At 40.6% G+C, this 19593-nt stretch overlaps 2 protein-coding genes across 2 annotated transcripts in view; one reads left to right on the forward strand and one right to left on the reverse strand.

The window, feature by feature from the left end:
* Positions 1 to 2370, forward strand: part of LOC143425129 (caspase-1) — a 34524-nt gene extending 32154 nt beyond the window's left edge. The window contains exon 5 of the mRNA XM_076897648.1: positions 2090 to 2370. Coding sequence (XP_076753763.1) covers positions 2090 to 2370 — 281 coding nt within the window. The remainder of the gene's footprint in view (positions 1 to 2089) is intronic.
* LOC143425504 (alkaline phosphatase) overlaps positions 1 to 19593 on the reverse strand; it is a 202443-nt gene that overhangs the window by 84311 nt on the left and 98539 nt on the right. The gene's annotated exons all lie outside the window — the stretch shown is intronic.

A 19593-nucleotide genomic window follows, 5' to 3' on the forward strand; every position in this document is an offset into this window, starting at 1 on the left:
TTTGTTAGATCAGAACTGTGACGAGTATTACGAGAACATGAAACATCGTATTACATTTAAAAGAGTTTCCTTTGAAACATCGACGCTCGTCGTCCTCATTGTGGCTGTCCCGTGAATGGTATAGTGACTGTAACAGTCCTGAGTACATCAGTTAAGCATTCAAAGAGGCGAGTGGCTGGAATCTCGCATGTTCACGACAAAAACGTTTCTTGCAGCGACAATGTCGCTCGCATACCGCCGCGCTACATTAGCGTTCTAACGGCAACGTCTTCCTCCCTTTTGTCTTTGCCACTTCCGCCTATTTTCGGACCGCAATTATTTTCCCGTTACCGCGGCTTAAGCGCGACAGAAAATATATTTTCGTCTAACGCTCGATCCATCATAAATTGCGAGATAAAACGTTCTCCATCGTCGACCATCGTAATTGACGCTCGCGGCGTAATGCTTTCTGTCTAAGTGAACGCAATGGATGAATTCAATAGAGGGAAAGAACTACTGTGGAAAATATTGCGAGCGATTTTAATTGAACGTTTCTTTCAAACGAAAATACAATATAATTGATAAACCAAGTTTTTTAATACATTACAAGATTAACTTTGTACGACGAACACGTCTTACGTCACTGAATTCACCTCATATATTTCTACCAAATGCTCGTAGAAATATAAGCAGTTAATACTGCCCACTTAAGTTCCGTACATTTCGCGATACACTTCTCTCGCATCGCGTCCCGAATTTATCCATTTAAATACAGGAGTGCATTCACAAAACACCCTCCGCTTCACTCCGTTCCGTTCCTAACGATAATTTGCTCCCATTTCTCTGGCACCTGTGGACTGGCAAGAAATCGAGAAAACCACCAACTATGTTAGCAGATTAAACAATTCTAAACGAGTTTGCACGAGCCCCAGTTTGCTCCCTAATCTCCCATCTGGTCTTCGAATTTGTTGTCCATAGAAACGCCTTATTCTCGCGTGACGAACAATTCTTGAAATAATCGTTGTTTGCTTCCTAAATTATAAAAGTAGACTCTTTAAAATTCCACTTTCCCGCCAATTCTCTAAAAATCCAAGGAATCGTAGACAAACGAGAAAATTAGGAACGATCTTGCGAAATTGAATAAACGAGTGCGAACATTATTCCATCGTGTGATTCCCGTTGATATTCCTGTGGTCCGATTTTGTTTATAAAGCCGTATAGTTCAGTGATGGACGGTCCTTGATGAGGTCATTAGTTGCTTTCATGAACCGCGTAAGAGACGGTTAAAGATTCGCCTTAATGGCTAGCTGGGTCGGTTCGCAGGAGTCAGGACCGGAAGGGTTGCGCTCGATTCTTGAAGCGGTAGAACTGGAGGAGAGGGCGTGCTGGTGGAATCGTGCATTCCGCGTAAATGCACTGCTCGTTTAAAAACCGTTCTTGCGCTGACGCGAGAGATTAATTGTACTTTGAAAATAATTCTGCCCCGCGACGCCGCGCCTCTCTCCTTTTCTTCTTCTTGCTCCTTCAATTCTCAGACCTTCGACTACCTTCCTTTGGTATAACGTATAACGTGGAATAGGTATTGTTGCGAGCTTACGACGATATCGAGGAAAAAATTAAGGGAGTTGACGTTTGGAAGGTGCAACAATTTATATCATTATGACTTGTTTTACGATGGGATAGCGTTGGATATTACTTGTTTCGTACAAAATTGCAACATAATTTGAATACCAATTTCCGTAAGACGTCCACTTCGTTGATAAGTTGTTAATGCAATTTTCATCAAACTTCTGATAAAAATGGTAGTATGACTAACGAAACAGAACGAAACAGAAAGGCCGGAAATGAAATGGAGAAGCTGTTAATTCTTTCGCAGATCGCATCCTTTTACAATTAACTAGCGCGGCGTTTAGAAGCTCGTCCCACATTTTAATAGAAGCGTTTCGTCTGCAACAAATCCTCGTGGATAGGCACGAGACGCCTACGGGAATCCATTTGCTCGCGAGCGAACGCACACACTCGCCGATCCATACACAAACACACGTACAAACGGGCAAAGAACGAAAGGTGGATTGCTCTAACCGGAAAACCGTTTTCCTATGTATTTCAGGCCACTATTCGTTCCGAAATCCTGAAAATGGTTCCTGGTTCGTACAGGAACTTTGCAAGGAGCTGAAACGAAACTGGCAGACCCGTGATCTACTCTGGATGATGACTTCCACGATTCGCCGAGTTGCCATAAAGTACGAGTCGTTCAGCCCGGAGAACAAAAAGTTCCACGGAAAAAAACAGGTACCCTCTGTTGTAAGCATGCTGACGCGATTACTGTACTTCGGTCAAGTCCCGGCTGAATTATTGAAGCTGCCAACAACCAATATACCAGATCAATAGATCGAACGACGAGCATGGATAGAACGCCGACGAATTCCTGTTTTCTTCTACTTGTTCGTGTCTCTTCCGTCCTCATGTCCCCGCGTGGAAATGAGTTTTCAACCAAGGTTTCAAACCCGGCCGACGTCCCGTCGGTTGAGTATTTGCGCGGCTAATATCGTGACCAGATCCAATTATACGGTGAACTGGTGATGACCATCGAGAAAATGAGAAATTTTCGACCAGGCGTTTAATTAATGCGCGACGTTAATTGATACGTTCGACGAGGGGTGAACGTTGGACGCGGCGCGTAAGAGATTTACGATGTACGGTGGGAGAGAGGGTGGTAAAAGAGTTTTAGTTGAATCGATTGTGAAAGGACCCTATTCAAAAACCATATGTTTTCGCCCCCAATCGATTTTGTTCAAACTTTGCAAATCTGTAGATCTATATATGTGTGTCATCAATTGCCAGCTTCTCTATCTGGCGAGTCTTTTAATAAGGGTGGGGGAGGGGGTCAAAGTACGCATTTGGCGAAATCTTTCCGAGGCTATAACTTTTGACTGAAAAAAGGTATCGACTTGAATTTAGCGACAAAAAATCACAAAAAATTAAGTTTCATTCCGTCTTTCTTTCAATGTTTTAAATATGTCGTATGAGCAGTTGTCATTGGCATTTTAACTGTTATAAATAGTTTTGACAGTTGATCACGTCTTTCATGCGACGCTTATAAATTATATTCTTATATGCTCACCATATAAATAATATGAACTAAAATGATAATGCAATAATCACCATATGGGTTGGTACTTATATTTATTTCCATAAAAGTACGAATTATTAATAACTTTTTAAAACCGATGCTGGCAGTAACCACGAATGGTTATATATTAAATGTTTCTGGTCCAAATAAATTGAGGGCAGTAACAATATCAGATGCAGATATCGTTAGATTCATTATGAGTACTAATTGGTTTAAAAACTATTTCAAACCTGGGGATTCGTACTTTTATGCAAATAAATATAAGTACCAACCCATATGGTGATTATTGCATTATCATTTTAGTTAATATTATTTATATGGTGAGCATATAAGAATATAATTTATAAGCGTCGCATGAAAGACGTGATCAACTGTCAAAACTATTTATAACAGTTAAAATGCCAATGACAACTGCTCATACGACATATTTAAAACATTGAAAGAAAGACGGAATGAAGCTTAATTTTTTGTGATTTTTTGTCGCTAAATTCAAGTCGATATCTTTTTTCAGTCAAAAGTTATAGCCTCCGAAAGATTTCGCTAAATGCGTACTTTGACCCCCTCTTCCTCCCTTATTAAAAGGCTCGACTGATAGAGACTGATAGCTGGCGATTGATGACACACATATAGATCTACAAATTTGCAAAGCTTAAACAATATCGGTTGGGGCGAAAACATATGGTTTTTGAATGGGGTCCTTTCATTTGCGAGCCAACGATATGCGTGATAGTTCGGTTGGCTTCGACCACTTAGCGTGTTTAATATTCGAGTGACGTGAACAAGGAGGTCCAGTATCGTATTTTCGCGAGTAGATTTTTTATCGCTACCGCTTACCGCGCGAGGCTAATAGAATTGAACGTTTCCCGAAAAACGATCGTTTTCGCCATCTTATTTAGAGGGGAATATCAAACCGCGATAGCTGGCGAGCGAGAACAACAGGCAGCGTGAAAATGCAAATTCAATCTCGCGAGCGACTCGACGGTATATTTCTAGTCGGCGCGGGTTGTAGATTTTCGTTGCGTGCAAGTTTAAAGAAAACCGTAGTCGACCAATATATAAGGGGTAAGTAACGAAGTGCGCGTATTACTTAATTTGCAGCTGCTCGCGGCGTTTAATGAACGCGATAAATAACTTGTTCTCCGGGCCAGCTACCGCGGTAGAAATCCGGTATCTTTTCAAACAAATTAAACGTCATTTTACGGCTGTAAGGGAGCGTGTTCGCGAAAATATTACGGAAGAACGCATCGCGAAATTACCGCAAAAGTTCATTACGGATAGAAGAGAGATCAAGATTTTCATTGGATGCATTTAAAATTTCGCGTCTGGAAGAATGAGTACAAACAACTGTATTGTTCACGACCTTGGTGTGAGTGTAGTTAATGTCTGGTGAAATACGAAAAGGTACGATAAAAAGTCGAAGTACAAAAAAAGATAAAGGCAATTATAATGTAGTTTGTAATACGTTTAAATTCCTTTCGCTTCTAAAGGAATAATAATATTGTCAAAAATAGCGAGTATATCAATGTATAATTAAATAATAATTAATTAACGTATCAGATGAATATTCTTAAATTTCGTGTTTCAAGTGAACCCTAGGGAGCATAGTTTCTGTATATCCATAGTATTACTGTCCCAATTATTAAACCAAGATTGTAATTAACGTTATAATTGCTGGTTTAATTACCACACCGCAAAGTTGTTCGATAGCTGACTAGTGGTATCAACGTTCGCGGTATTAACCATCGAATAGGGAGCTACGTGTGAAAATTAAAAGTTTCACTGTTTCTCGACGTTCCTCTGTAAAGAAAGAAAAAAACAATGGTAAAATCCATAAAAATGGCCGTGTAAGCTTCATCGCTTTTATATTTCATCGTTCGATTTATTTTTTTTCCGATCTCGCAATCTTTCGCAAACGTACGGCCACTTTTGAAATCGAATTACACATTTACGAGGTTCGTACTGCGCGCAGCTTGTCCCGCACAATTGCAGTTCACGCACCGTTAAAACACTCTCGTAACTATACTCATAAGTATACTTTTTCATTGGAGCGTGGCATCCAATAAACCCTCGATGAAGAGTGTATACACGCATACTACGTGCTTGGAAGAAACTGGAGAGCAAAGGAAAAAGAACGACCGAGAAAATATTGTATAAACGGTGCGTTGGAAAATAACTACGGGACGCAAGACGTAATTAAAATACAAAGTAATCAGGGAACGATCGCGTTATTTAACACGCGTTAAACGAAATCAACTCGGATTTACTAATTTTATTCTTATAATTAGCCGATCGATTCAACGTCCGCGTGTAGCCTGAGCGCACGAAAGTGAAACAAGTCGAAATCGAGAGTTAATTAGACGTAAACACACGCGAACTATTTGCGAACTGGTTCGGTAGAGTCAGAAGTCCCGGTGCACTGAAAGTCTGCCCCGTACGGTTCTTGAACTACTTTCGCGTCAAAGGGAAACGGAGTCCTTCATGGAGAAGAGATGCAGACGTCTGTTTGACCGTGCAATGACAATTCGATTCCATTCACTTCGTGCCCGTCTTCTGTTGGGCTAAGTGGATCCTCCAATCCTCCAGGCAAACGGAGCATGATAGAGCCAAGGCTCGTTTGAAACACGGTTAAAGGGTTTCGTTATGCGGGTTCGAGTACTCGGCATGCTGCTCTGGGTGAGTAAAAGAACACGATGGACGAAGAATACCGAGGTGATTTTGTTGCCTTAATGCAATTTAAACCCACATGTATCACGCTGATTCGCTATTTTTAAACAATCCACTCTCTCGTTTTTATTTCAGACGCTCCACGCTGGATTTAATCATCGCCGTACGTCGGATAGCTGCTTTTTATCATCGAGCACTTTCCAGTATGCGAATTATCGAACTCTTTACGTTCTGTGAACACTTTGATCGTAAGCCAGAAACGCGGATACATGGTCGAAATTTTCAGTTTAATAATTCATCTGGCGAACGAACGACAAGTAGCATACGTATATACGATACGAGCATAGAACAAGCGCGATCTATGCGAAGTCGAACCTCTCGAGACTAAGCGAATGAGCGATTCGCTTCGTCAAAGGATCCAAGCGCTTCTCTCTCTCTCTTTCTCTTTATCGATCAATTCCTATAATCTCGAAGGAGGAGCCAGACAGGAGGTCTCTATCTGCACCTGGTGAAACTGTGTGCTCGAAACGCCACCCAGTTCCGATAACCACAACGGCGCGCCAGTCGAGGTGTGTACAACGAAATTATCACCTCGCGTTTCTAAGAACACGACAATTGGGTCGAATTTCCGATACGGATAGAACACTATGACGCCGTCTATAGAATATTAAATATTTATTACGTTACAATGGCATATTGTAATGGATCGTTAATGGTTATAACGTGGATACGGTAGAAACGCAATTGGGACTTTAACGATTTGATGTTTAATATTAATTAACGCACTGGAATATTATCCTTGAAATTATAATAAATTTTGGATTAACAGGTTGATTTTTGGTATGATTAATTGGGGTAAACACGCCTGATTAATGACCGACAGCGGTTCAGTTTTGAATGTACTCGGTGCGTCCAACAAGATAAGAAGAGAATGATTTTGATTAATTAGTCCGAAAATGTAGAGAAATGTCAAATTTAATTACCGCTCGTAATTTCTAATTTGAAAATAGCCACATTGATTTGAAGATTTACGTCAACGATTTATCAAAATATCTCATGAATGATAAATTAATATCCATCTTAATTCTTCTTAACCAGATAATCGATGCTTGATAAAAAACTGAACTAAAGAGAGATATTTTAATAAGGTACAAGATCCGAGAAAAATTAATCGGTATATCATTTTCGAGACGAAATTTGTGCACGAGCTTCTTGTATATTTCGCACGAAATAAATTTCTTCCGGAAGCTTAGCAAGGCTAGAGGTGTTGGTACAACGTGCGTACGTTTCTTATTCAACACCCGTGAACTCGATGTTGCAGCTCGAAGCGAGCATTAACCACGGAGCGAGCTCGATTTCTCGGTCAACGGAGCTACGAATTCGGTCGACGATATTAAATATATAACCCGCGAACGGGTTAGCGGAAGCTCAAAAGCGAATGATGCGTGCGCGCGCTCGTTTTTGGCCATGGTATAACGATTGAAACGATAAAGTATCGTTTGCAATTACGCGACCACCGGTGTTTTTATGCGATTGACCAGGTCTGCTGGTAATGAATTTCCGGATTTCCTCGCGGACAGCACCGGGAATAGATATGAAGCTGCAAGTTCGAAGTAATTCGCGCAAACTTGCCAATTAAATACAAACGTGCAAAATCAGTATAGAATTTCTTACCGAAACATTGTTTCCAACGATGTTTCGCGTTTCATCAATTAACCCAGATGCGAACAAAAATAAAAGGAAACATAAAATTCAATCAATCTATATTCGCGATAGGGTTACTATAGCTTTCAAACGAGGAAAAAAACCAGAGGTCGTGTAAATTGATGCTCGCGGAAAATTGGATTTCGATTTCTTGCTCGGACAATTTTTATAGACTTCGCCATCGCCAGACGGATCATAATTTTCCTCGAAAAAATATGCTGTTCGACGCGTTCGAAGTAGTTTCCACAACAAATATCTGAATGTCCACCGATCCTATAAAATATTCCGAGTGCAATTCCGATTTATTTCCTGTTTCCCGTCGAGCCGCGAGAATAACGGGCCGCGCCTCCCCCTGTTCCTATGAAAGAAGCGCAATTTTTAGAATTCTAACGTTACGGGATTACCGTGCAATTCTGTTTTAATGCAATTACCCGGGGGACAATCGATACTGCGACCTCGCAATAAGTTAAATTGCGTGCGAACCTCCGATACACTTCTATTCCACCGTTCCGCACTCCTGTCGAACAATATCACGTGAACTTTGCCAACTAAATCAACGATCGAATGCTCCTTCGCCTGTTAACGACAATCCTCCGATTGTCAAACGCAGCAACTTGGTTTCGCGGTTTATCGAATGGACAAAGTTATTCTCGTGTAATTTGTTTAGTGTAAACAGGAAAAGGAGTTGTAATATTGCGAACAAAAAAAGAAGAAAACGAGGGAATTTCAATATAAATGAATTGTTAGTCGGTGTGCTGTTAACTGAACTATGGTCCTGTGTCCCTTTTCTTGGACAATTTAGGGAGAAAACTATCGTAAAAGGTACGTGAAAGGTCCTTGCGTGAAGTTCGTATCCGCCATCGTTGTATTTCCAACAGTCGGAATGATGAAAACATTTGATCATTAAATAACACCAAATTTGTTTTAAATCTCCGAGACGTTAATGAAAATTTTGCTATAGCGATTGGCCGATGATTATATCGGTTCAATATTTGCATAATCCATTTTCTGCAATCCATATTTGCATAATCAAATTCTCGTTCGAACGTTCGTGTTTCATTTCCCTGCATTTTCATCCCTTCCACTTGCACCATCGATATTTAAAATCATTTCTTATAAAACATCCATCGCCGGAAATAATCCATGCTTCAAAGTTGCGTTTCCTTCGCTGACATTGGACGAGATAAACTCGAGATGAAAAGTCAGAAGGAATAGCCGATCGGTACTTCCTTTGTCTCGTCGTTCGATCACCAAACGTTATCTACTTTTCCGTTTGCATCGTCTCTAATATTTTCGATTCTGGACAACCAGTTTCTACGAACGGCTAGTACGCAAACGAGGTTACTAATAATTAACTAGAATTATCAAAACTAGCGATCAATGATAGATGAGTGTCTCTTACTCTCGCGAGAACATTTTTCAGTAAAATAAGGTCGCGGAAGTCAGAGGCGACGCACGCTTTGAGAAACATTCCTCTCTGATTCGTTAGCAACTATTTTTCCATTCCCTCGCTCCGTTTCCTTTTTACCATTCCTCGTTTTCCTTCTAAAGAACGTGCTCCTTAGCGCTGCTCGGCGTCCGCGAATGTCGGAGAAATATTATTTATATTAGAGCGTTAAACGAGACGCGTTCGCGGTCGCGGCTTTTCACGACGCATTGTTTCATTTTCACTGAGGTCAGTCGCGAGTAATATATACTGACGACGATACGAAAACAACCACGTCCCGAGATTGCACTTCGTTCCGGAAAATTATTGGTTTGCGTCTGATGGAATCGGAAAGAATGTAAATTAGAAAGAATAAATAGTTTCTGTACCAAAGTGAGGAAGATAAAACACAAAATTTTGTATAAATTTCAGTGCCACGTCAGTTGCAGTATATCTAGTTGATCTTTAATTTTACTATCTTCTGACTTCAGCCAAGAGTACACGAAAGTATCTGAAACGATCGTAATATAAGCAATAATTCTCAGTAGAACCACTTAACCTTTAATTTATGGAATAAAAAAGAAGAAACTAAGCATTCACTGTTACAGCGTAAAATTAATAGTTCTAGTTTACTCTATGTTAAAATTCATTAACGCAGCCATTAACCACTTTCAAGGATCTTTTCCTAATTATACCTGGCATAAAGCAATTTGGAATACAAATTTAGCCGTAGCATCGATAACAAATGAGAACCTGTTACTTTGCTAGAATTCCTGTTTTTTCTTATTTCTACATTCATGTTTGTAGCAATAGTTAATAATCTCAGTCACCAAGTGTTCAAATATTGTGTTTCATGTACGCTACGGTCTGCTTGGGACACACGATATTTCCCCGTGCGATGCACGGGGATGAATTTCGTACCTGCGAGCTATCACTAGCCAGAAAAGGGCATTCCATCTCAAAACATTGCTCGACAAATAAAATTGAAGAAAACTCTTCCACAGTATTATTTTTATATGCTCATCTGGTTTATTTGCAAAGCAAACACACCAGATTCTCATAATTTTTCTAAAACAACACATTTAAACTACTTCAAATATCGTTCAATAGTGAATAAACTTTATTTTCCATTTTCAACGATCGTGCTATACCTTCCATTATCTACACCCAACTATTCCCTGGTCATTAGCGTTAACGCGCAAAGCGATTTAATCTGCTCGCATCCGAACGTTCGCCTTGTCAAACTAATTCGTAACACTGTCACCGCTGTTGAATCGACTAACAGAAATCACGATTCGCGACTGCATACTGCCTCTGCGATGGTAATTCTGTCCAGCGAAAACACGATAAGTACTCGCGAGAATAGGAATTACGATCGTGCTAGAAACACTTCCCCGTGCAGGCGAACAACTCGTCCTCGGTCCTATCTCGAAGTCGCTAACTTGCTCTCGAACTACCCTATGGAACGCGCAGAGAAGTCTGAGGAGCTGTATCGCATTTCGTTCGCGAGGCGGGGCCGTTGGCTCCAAAATAACCGGTTTCGATTCGCGCCACACAGAGGTGCCTGGCAGCGTGCAACATCGAGCCTTCGCTCGAGCCGAATTACTCAGGCAAGAAGATCACACGGCTGTGTTTTAGCAGCAGCAGCAGCCCTCGTTCCTCGGCAACGTGTTCGCGTTGCGAGCGGCTGTGTAAAAACATTCCGCGCAACGCCGGATTCAAAGATGGTTACGTTGCTGGGGCGTTGAAAGGATGGGGAATGGAAACTAGAAATGTTTAATAGGTTCGCTCTTTTTATTCAACGTTTGCGAACGTGATAGGAAAGGAGAGGGCATGGGTACGTTGCTGGCCGGCATTCTAAATACTTGCTGGTGTACATAGCGGGAAAATGTTCTGCAGAGTTTGCATCGTAAGCTGCATTATGAACATATTAACACGGACATTTAATAAAGACGCATTTTTAGTTACACCACAAGTCGGTGTAATAGGTTTAGCTTATAAGAATCCCTACTAAATAATCTCGTTCGAATTAGTTATAACAAAAAAAGATTCGAATCTTGGCAGGGAAAAATGGGCAGGATTATCCGTTTAATTGGCAAGGAAAAAGAATGCTCATTTCATTAGCTTTAATTAGTACCGGCTGGGTAATTGGCAAAATTAATGGGCAGATTTTTTGATGTATATTAATGAAAGAAGTACATTACCGAATAAATCTTCCAAGTCCGGTCTACAAATACAAGTGATTCATCGGACGGAATCCTAATGCATCGCGTCCCTATTCTGTACCGATTGATAACGCAAACTCTAAGCGTCGATAATTAACGCCGTTATAATCAGGAATACCTAAAATATCCCGCTAAAGCATCCCCTAAAGAACAAGCGTTATTAATATTCCACGAACCCATCAAAATATGCTTCAGCCCTCGATACTCGGGGAGTGGAACTTAATAACGAACCCATAGCTATGTAACATGCAAAATAGCGAAGGAAGCACCGAGCTGCGCGGTAAAAAACTTACGCCCTCGTAAAATATTTATGCACTCGATGCGGTACGATCGTAAAACAGTTGAACGATATAAGAAAAAAAAGGGCGAACGAACACAGCTCGTGGGAAGAAGAGAGACAGCGCTAATTGAAGAGGACCTGACTAAGGGTAACCTGAGCTTTCATCGAAACTGAAACGTGTCACGATATTTGGCTCCGTCTGTGTCAGCTGTGACGTAAAGATTTCCGGTTTCGATTATGTAACCTATTTTCTAAAACCGACGACCTGCACCGTCAGTGACGTAACAGCATTGCTTGCAAATTTTAAATTATATCAATTTCTGATATATTTCATAGTTCCATTGAAATTACATTCAGTTTCAATTGGTAATTTCTGTTAAAGTTTTTGCTACCTCGATACACCATCGCGTACGAATGAAAGAATTCCAAGCAGAAACAACGAAAGTCCAGTTCTCTAATTTTTCAGAAGCGTTTGGAACGTCGAGCATTTTTCACGCTTTTTTATAAGGACTGGGAATTGCAAAGTTGCAACGCGTCCTATATATTTCGTGGGGATCTAGGACCGGTCTAATTTATTTCCCCCAACTGTTTTGCAGACAGTCTTATTAGTTTATAGTGTCAGTTTGCTCGGATGACTGGAACTGGGACAATTAAACTACCGAGGACGGTATTAAATTTTGCTACTTTGCGTTTCGTTTTCAATTCGAACTGAAACGCTCGCGTTGCGTTAAATCGCATTACGTCGCTTATAAAGTGAAACGTTCGATGGCTCGGAAAATCATCCCCCCGTATTAATACGGTTTAACGTAAACAGAATTTAGCGTTTCGGATGTAGCATCTTCCACCGTCAGGGTCGCACGATCAACCGAACGAAAATCGTCCCCGATTACGGGAAAATATGGAATAGATTCGTGGCCGCGAGTGGCTCGAGTGACGCGAACTTTAATGGAATGCCAGATGGTCTACTATCGATACCGAAGGAAAGAGTGTCGCTGCAATATTCTCGATGAGGATCCCGTGAATAATAAAATAAAGATTTAACGACGATTCCGGTTCGAGTTGGCCGTTTTCGTGGATCGATGGCCAAGAGGCAAACGACAAGTAGCGTGACGATTCCTCCTCGGTGGGACCGTGGTAGGGGAGGAAATTTTATTCCTCGACGGATTCTTAATCCAGACGGAAGCTTTCAGTGAGATGAAGGCCTCGCATCGTTGTGCATTTAATTTTCTCGGTTTTACTGGGTATTCGCTGCAACATTCGTAACAACGTTCCGACGTCGCAGCGTAGACTTTATTCGAAAACGTTCAGCGTTCCGTTTCATAGGGAAATAAAGTCTGCGCCGGACACGGGGTTGGCGGATCAAAGAGTTACGTTGGAAAAACTTTCGCGTGCAGGAACGTACGTTTCTTGGAGGTTCGAAGAAAAAATCCAAATATTTAACGTTCCGGGAAAATCAACGCGAAAAGGGCGGGCGTAGCGTAGAGTACGGTAGATCCAATTGTTTATTCTGTGACTCGGTTTTGCGAGTATTTTCTCGCATACCTTCCCGATTCTCTTTGAAAGGGTTTGCTTTAAAAGACAGATAGATGTACGCCTGAGCATGGATTGTCAAGCGGTTTCGTGTAGGTACGAACGAGGAGATTAAGAGCTTCCATACAATGGATAACGGACAAATGTTCGTGGACGGTAACAAAACTGATAATAGAGTTTACATTAATTACTTTCTCCACATTGATAAGAGCGTACAATAACGAAAGAAATTCGACGGCCAAAACATTTTCCATCTCTATTTTCTATAAAAGCGAAACCTTGTTAAAAAAGTTCATTTCGCATTTGCGAGTCGCTTCTTCTTTTTTTTTTTTTTTTTTTTTTTGCACGCAGAATCGTTCCATACTCGACCACGTCGATGCCATTCACCGTGAGCAGGATCGTGTGAAAAAAATGTTTGCACACGCGATAAAAATGGGTACAGGGATGCAGATCTCTTCGCCTAGATAATTATACGAAATGCCAGTACCGTGTCGGCTGCGATCACGGGCTTGCCAAAGAAAAATTACACGGAAACGTGTTCCGTTCCCAGTCGATCAATAAAGCTTCGCTTCCACCCTACTTAACTTTGTATACTCGTAAAAATTCTATTAAACCCCGCGGTTCACAGGCGGGTGAAGTGGGGAAAAAAGCTAGCGCGGCCGAGCGATGCACCGCTTTGAACCGTGAATTTCATGGGAATTACCCGACGAGTATGGAAGACCCGCGTGACAAAAGAAATATAATTATGCCCGCGGCCTCTATTCACCGTCGTTGCCGGATTGTCGCGAATAATGTCGAATTAGGAACAGTAAATTCGCATCTGCATAATCGAATCGGTGCCTTAACGAAATGTGATTCGGCAGGGGCACGAGAGCCACCGTTTCGTTCACGCGGCCGTGCGCACACGCGTGGCTCTTCGGATTTTCTCGCATCGATTTCATCCGATTTCGATACGGATCCGTCTTCGTTTCCCTAATTGTACAAACTCCCTGAAAATTTCGATCTCGTCCTGCGAATTTCTATCGCAGAGAGATACGTGTACCCTCGTGCTTTCCGTCCGAGCATTCTACAACGAAAGCACAAACGGAACAAACATATCAAATATAATATTAAACGTGGTTCCGTGCGTGTAAATTATTTAAATACGTCCAAAAAAAGTGATTAATGAAATTACGAAGTTGAAACTGAACGATTGCTCGTATTTTAAAAATAATTATTTCCTTCCTAATCGTAGCTTTAAGAAAGCAATTAAGAGGTGCATCTTGGACAAAAAAAAATAATAAAATTTGGGAGAGCCGCGGCCTTTAACGGGCCGTTTCCTTCGTTTCTAATTTCACCCCTCGGATATTGTCTTTCAACGGCGATATTGAAACTGACATGGAGCGTTTGGAGCTTCCTGAGGAATTTCTAGCTTCGATATCCCCTCGCATCTCACGACGGGATATATATCTGATCGGAAAGGTAAAAATGGATGAGTATGTACGAGACGCGGCCCGTAATTCTTCTGAAATACACGATACACGCTATTCCCGATTTCGCTAACGATTCGCTTGAAAAGTTCAATTGAACGCTCGGAGGAAGTTCAAAGTTGATCGGCACGTTCCCACCGCGGTATTACGTTCCCCTCGATGTTACGATACGGAAAGCGAGAGCTAATTACCGTTACGATCAATTAGGTAGTCCTGTTACACTGTGCACGTGTTCGTATTTTAAAGTACTATTCTGAAATTCTGTAAAGAAAACAATATCCAGAGTTCGGATACTCTGTGGTCCGTCTCTATTGAATTGAAGTTTCAAAGGCTAATAGACACCGACGAGGAATATTCTGATAATGTAGCGAGCACTCAACCGACGAAGACCACTCTCAAAGACATCGGTTATAATCGAGTTAACCAAGCGCGGCTGTTCGAGGCGTTAAAAAACTCTCTATTTATTATATTGTATTAATTAGTAATAAATCTGAGGCCTCCGAATATAATTCCCGTTATCGAATGATAAATGAGAGGAAAAAGATGAATTATTTTCACCGCTGATCTGTTCACGAGCAGCCGCTGAAATCGTTCGCGCGACACGTTGGAGGTGAAATTTATTCTGCCGTCAAAAAGTTCAGAAGCGCACCGTCACCGAAGGCCAGCGAATTCAAATTTCATTGCACGTTTACCGTACTGTCGCTCTGACAAATCGTATTTTTATCATTCCAGAACTTGGAGACGTATGCGACCGCGTATTTCATGCGAGAGAGAGAGAGAGAGGGAGAGAGGAGAATAGAGATGAAGAAATACGTGGATGAATGGCGAAGCACGAGGAAGAACGTAGCGAGAGGGACGGAGTATAGACGTCACGTGCATTTACATCAGTTTGCTTCAAACCAGCCTTTCTACATGTCAGGATGTCCCATCGCGACTAGGCAATGACTCTTATGACACTTTGTAAACCCGTTTCATGTTGCCAATAGCAGTAATTTCGTCGGTTCAGGCAATTGCCACAGTCAGTTGGTTAATCACTTTGATTTACACACGTTTGAACTCGTTATGTTTGATATTGCCCGTGATTATTAGCTGGTGAGGTTGATAATTCGAGCTTGGCCGTTTTTGCACTACAATTTGCCGACTAAAAAACAAAGTTCTCTACAATTCAAGGGACTACTTTCCTTATATAAAAAAGACAAACCATAATACGAATTTTTACTAACTATTATTTTGTGAAACCAAAAGAAATACAAACCCTAAATTAAGTTGTTGTGGGGGTTGAAACACGTAGATAGGACAAATTCAAAGTACGAACTAGTGGCGAGAGGAACGACCGATATACGCTATTGGACAAATATGACAACTAAGTGGTCGCCTCCAAACCAACGGCCACTTTGAGGTACCGTGTTTATCTTTGAGTGACGCACACGAGAAATTCCGTGAGTCTCTGACAACGACCATAGTCGACAATAACCTTAAAAGACACTTTAGCTCTGAAACGCATGTGGCAACGAAAAAGTGTAAATCAACCGAACCGTCTGCTAGCAAAGAAAATTAAATTCCAAGAACCAGAAAACTAAGTGCCGTTGTTTCAGATAGAATAACATTAAAGAATTATTTACAAATGGGGGAGAACCCCTAATAAATAACGCCAAGATGTTGTAAAAAACACGTTGTTTCGTAAATTAATTATTAATAAATAAAACATTTCTGTACGTAACAGTAATTCATTTTAGTAGCAATAAGACAGTCACAGTAGCTGCGACTTAATTTAGTCAGACGCGCAATATACTTCATCCTGAATTAACAAACACGATGCTCCTACCTGTCAACCACTCGGACGGTTCAAACAAGTTTTTACATAATTTTAAGGATTACAAAAATGTTCTCTAAGAATACGTCACGGCGAGAAGACAAACGTCCTCACCGGAGCTCGAAACGAGCAAACACCGTAACTAACACGAGCAGACGGTACACGTAAACTTTCCAGTACATTTATTTCTCAAGAACTTTGCTCCAAATAATATTTGAACCTCGTGCGTAAACAAATCAACCATTCACCGCTTTTCTTCGCTGTTTCATTACCGCGAGACTAGATGCAACACAATATTGAACCCTTTAATATATAATCTATGTATACAAACGTGAATAACGAAGCAATTGTATGGTGATAGTTTGCCTTCGCACAACCTGGTTTTACGTACTTCAAAATGTACGAAGAACCAACTTGATCAGAATTCGATATAAAGAATAAAAAAGTTCAGTCTGACCATATACTGACTGTTACTACTAGCCAACATGAACTGCATGCTTTAGAGAATAACAGAATGTATATTTATTCCAGGTAGTACGTTTATGTGTAAATATTCGTTGCTTTCTATCAACGATTATGAATTAGTTTTTTAGTTTTCAAACACAAAAACTATTTAAAATAATTAATATTTTTTGTTGTTAAATATGTTAAACAGTAGCTTATTAAGAAACTACGAAGATAACGAGTAAGATTCAAGCAAAGTTAGTTGCAATTACGGTTTCATTTTCTTTAGGAGGTGTTCTAAGAAATTGATCTCAAGATCCGAGGAAGCTGGTTGATTCTTTCTACACAAGGGAACGCAGTTGGGAAGTTGAGATGAGCAATCGATGACGTAGATATGAATTTTGCACGGTCTGCGAAACTCTGCATACAAAGTCGCATTCCCTGGGAAATTCTGTTGCACAAAGTATGCAAATAAGCAACTGGGGATCGTCGCAACGCGTCGCTCGGAATTTCAAAGAAAATTGCTAATTTTGAAACTGCTGGGGCTACTGAATTATTGCATTAATCTATAAGTTCGTTGCAGGTTGTATTACCAAGTTACAGTAAAACGAGAAACACATTTTTAAAAGCTTTTAGAAGCTTATTGCATCGCTTAAAGTCATCTCGTTCAAGTGAAAGGGAAAAATAACCGTTACAAGTGGATAGTGACCTTCGCATCGGATGATCGACCTAAATATTTTCTTCCATTTCGAACCCTTTGAAGGATATGGCGAATCTATTTCCTTAACATCCATAGTTCAATCTTCTTCTTACTTGAGTAATTGAATTTTTTTTTAATCCGTTCTAATCCCTCTGGGAAGGATGGTGGTCGAGGGTAGATGGGAGAGGGCGAGGAAAAACTTTTTAACGAAGATATTTAACCAGGGGTTCTGCGCAGCTTTTCTTAAACGCGAGTTTTTAAACTTATCGTTAAATTTAATGCAATTACATCTGATTACCTTATCAAGGACGGTCTCTGCTAGAATTTTTTTTCCCTCGTTTTGTTACAAGTTATTGCGTTTTCACACTCGCAAGAGAAAGATTTTAGTGACGAATGTAGCATTTGAAAAATTGATTTCCGTTCGAAAGGAAAGCACAAATATCAAACGTACACATTGAACGCGGTTATTGATATTGCAACGAGAATTTTTTTCTCCGCGTGATTTTTATACGTTTTAATAAATTTTTATACGCCCGTCGTATAGAACGAACTGGTCTTTTCCAAAGATAATTTGAAATTTCACGGAAAGAAATTGAAAAAGTGTACGACCTTGGCGCACGATAATTTTATCCAAGCAAACATAAAACGTATTCAATATTTCAGCGTATTATTAAAACACCCTCGACGGACAAAAATATTTACACTGTTCAAAAAAAAAAAAATCCAAGACGGTTTGGGCTTAAAACATTCGGAGAACAGCAATTTATACGGATAATATACAGTGTTAATTGAAAGTAATATTCTATTCTACACCCTCCAACTCTCAAAGTCTCTAAACTTAATTCACAATTTTATCTCTGTCAAAATCTATTCCAAAATTTGCTCTGTTCCAACTCTCTTCAAAATCTCTACTTGATTAAACTACAAAATAAAGAATAAATAAGAAACATTCAACCACTTTGATGATTTTATTTAAAAAACAATTTTGAAAGAGTATCTATTTGTTGTTCTATTTCCATTTATCCAAACTTACGTTTTATCGACGCGTCTTCAGAGCAGAGTTCAATCTGTCGTCACAGACATCGTCAATGTAAAGTTGCACTTTTATTCTGTAAAACTTTCCTGCCGGCGAGAGGGAAGCTCGCCATTCTGTCAATGAACACTGTCGAAGAAATATTTGGACTCCGTAGGGTCAGGCTGCACTTGGATGGCGCAAATTTCACCGAACGATCCGAACGCGACGCTTCCGTCCACCGTCCTCGGGTGTAATCCGCTTTGATCCTCGAATAACCTTTGCTACGTCACGATCGCGCGTATCAGCCAGTCGACGAGGCTATATAAAAAAAATCTTCAGTCGAATCGAGAGGTATGATTTGCCAGTAGTACCGTGACGCAGTCAGCGTTTTTCGTCTAGACGGACGTAATCTTCCGCTTGATACCTGTACGCCGATAATTCCGTGAAATATGCCCTCCTAGATCCGATTGCAGTCCACATAAAGCCAGGCGTAAGTTTTTATTCACTCGATCTGCGACGGGGCGAGTGGTCGTTCGATAGCCTCGGCTCGATCGCGATTTCCTTTGAACGTCGTGGATCTTTTTGTTTTTACGCGCTGGCCATCTGATTACGACGTAACAGAGAGCGGAACCTTTTTTCATTTCTACTGACGGTAGCGCAACTTGGACATTGTTTATTGGTTTTATATCGTGACAACGGTTTTATTTGTTTTTACTTTTACGTTTCAAATTTAGTATTTCCTAGTGTACGCGACGTATTATTTTTTCTTAACTTCTTCCCTAGCTAATTCCGACTTTCCTAGCTTTCCTAGTTAACCCGAGGCATCTTATTCGACTCTAATTAAACCAGAAACACGTTCAAAACTTTCCGTTTCCTTGCTAACATTCTGCGAAAGCGTGAATCTTGATTTCCAGTATGCTTCAAAAATAGAGAATCACCGGTGACCATAAATATTCGTGAACGCGGAGGAACAGTTCCGTTCACGTGCCGTGTACGGACAACCACCATGAGAATTTATTTGCCATTTTATCGCTCGCGAAATGACCGCGCGAAGTGTTGTTGCGTTGATGATGCCGAAAAGGTGGATTCTCGTAAATAAATTCTATTTGTGCCTCATTATCGAGTGTTTTCTTCGACAAACAGCAGGGTAGATAGTCAAATAAATTGACCTAGTTTTCGTATACGCACGCAAACGCTAAGATAAATTGACC

This window comes from Xylocopa sonorina, chromosome 7 (assembly GCF_050948175.1).
Source record: "Xylocopa sonorina isolate GNS202 chromosome 7, iyXylSono1_principal, whole genome shotgun sequence".
NCBI lineage: Eukaryota > Metazoa > Arthropoda > Insecta > Hymenoptera > Apidae > Xylocopa > Xylocopa sonorina.